This window comes from Sphaeroforma arctica (genome assembly GCF_001186125.1).
Source record: "Sphaeroforma arctica JP610 unplaced genomic scaffold supercont1.5252, whole genome shotgun sequence".
Lineage (NCBI taxonomy): Eukaryota > Ichthyosporea > Ichthyophonida > Sphaeroforma > Sphaeroforma arctica.
Genome location: NW_014035306.1, coordinates 1 through 2,044, shown reverse-complemented (window position 1 = coordinate 2,044; position 2,044 = coordinate 1). Strand labels below are relative to the sequence as shown.

General features: G+C 44.4%; 1 protein-coding gene across 1 annotated transcript; it reads right to left on the bottom strand.

Moving 5' to 3' along the window:
* Window positions 1-827: 827 nt before the first annotated feature.
* On the bottom strand, window positions 828-1,867 carry SARC_14885 (hypothetical protein; the record flags this gene model as incomplete). The annotated part of the gene is made up of 2 exons (XM_014290982.1): window positions 1,704-1,867; window positions 828-962 (listed from the first exon to the last, which is right to left on the bottom strand). Coding segments are annotated over exons 1-2 (234 nt in total), but the record flags the coding sequence as incomplete, so codon positions are not given.
* Window positions 1,868-2,044: the final 177 nt, after the last annotated feature.

Below are 2,044 nucleotides of genomic sequence, written 5' to 3'. Positions count from 1 at the left end.
TATATATATATATATATATTTATATACATGTGTGTGTGTGTGTGTATGTGTGTGTGTGTGCTTACCTAAAGGGCTTTCCAGTCGAATTGCTCAGTGACACATCCGCTAATCTGCGGATAGCCTCTCCGCTGGCCTTAAACTTGAGATAACTTTGTTCGAAACGCTTGTTATTGTAATCCATCATCGACTCACGCTTGGCCAGTAGCACTTGTCCCAGCATCTGTGGCAAATCAAAATGCAATAGATAAAATTACAACCAAGAAGAGAAACCTAAAGTATCAGCTGAACTCACAAACTGTTTCGCGTGAACTAGTTCTTAGATCTATTTTTTGGTCTTGTCGTCATCTGAATCACAGCTAGTATTTAAAGATATTGCGCCGCACACACACTACTCGTATACATATGTAGTACCTAATTGAGATCGAGACGCGTATATACTTCATACAAGTACTGACTAATTGTGATACACCATACATGTATATCCATCTCAATATGAATGTCAATTTGATATAGTTACGTTTAGAATTAGACTCGCACCGATTCAGGCCCGCCCGGCAATGACATATATCACAACAACGCACCATGTGTCTACGCCTGGTAACTCTATAAACAGGAGTCCAGAGAGACGACTAGGTTGTTCTTAGGGAAGGGGGCGGGGCACTCCAGGTATCTCTACGACAAGACTCTCCTCACTCGACACACTGTGCTAACCACGCACACACACGCGCACGAGCACACTTACGGACAGGACACACTCGTACAGATAAAACTACAGATACACCAGTCGTGCAGAGAAACGAAGGCAGGTGTGGGTACAGTGGGCATACGTTCTCCACGTTCTCCTGTACTGCGAGTATCTTTTCTTCTCTCATCTTCCGCTTCTCCACAGAGTCTCCCTTGGCCAGTTTGTACCACTTGTCTGCGATGACGTTGGAGATCCTCCTCCAGTCTTTTTGTTCCTGCTGTGATCACACAAGACGTAGGTGTAGATGACAATGACAGCAGAACCCCAACCACACCCCACCCTCACATAGAAGGTAGTTTTGGCGTCTTTAAAATTTTCGGGTTTTTAGGTTTTTATGGTTTTGGAAACTAGAAACCATAACACCTTGCGCACAGTTTTTTAAGGGTTTTAGGGTTTTTAGGGTTTTAGGGTTTAGGGTTTTCGATATAGATAATGACCATAGCCCAGTATGCTTATAAATACAATCACACTGCACCCCCACACAGACAGTCGTCTACTGTGGCGTGTGGCTCGAATCCGCAGCCCCTCATCCAGCACTCATCCACAGCGCAACGGGCAAAAAAAACCATATACCCTGGCACGAAGATACGCATGCAGAAGACCGATACATACCCACATACATGTACATATACATACATACATACCTCCTTCCTATGTCAACTACAATTAGAGTATCAACACACTTTCAAGCTAGCAAATGACATATATTTTGCTACAAAGATACGCATACAGAAGACAAATACATACCAATATGCATGTACATATACATACATACATACATACCTCCTTCCAATGTCAACTACAACTAGAGATATCAACACACCTTCTAGCGTGCAAACAAAACATATATCCTACGCAAGCTGAAGACCGATACATACCTATATGTATGCACATATACATACATACATACATACATACCTACATCCAATGCCAACTAAAACTAGACATATCAACACACCTTCTGCACGGCCTCAGTCAGTCCGCGGAATCGCGCGTGCGTGGAGTTCGTGTTGGCAGCCGAGTTCTGGCTCTCATTTGCGCCGGATGGTGTGTACATGCCCCCCCCCTGTAGACACTATAGCCCCCACAGTACTGCTTGGTGACGGAAAGGTAAATGAATCGCTTTTGTGTTTTGAAGCGGACATTGCGTTCTTGCTGCCGGCAGGCCTGAGTTTGCTGTGTGAATTGGACCGCCGGTCCTCCAGAAGTTGCCGACGTGCAGCGAAGGGGCTCCTGAGGAGAAAGAGGGGGGGTGAAAGGTCAAGAGTGTGTAATATTTGTATGTATATAAATATATAC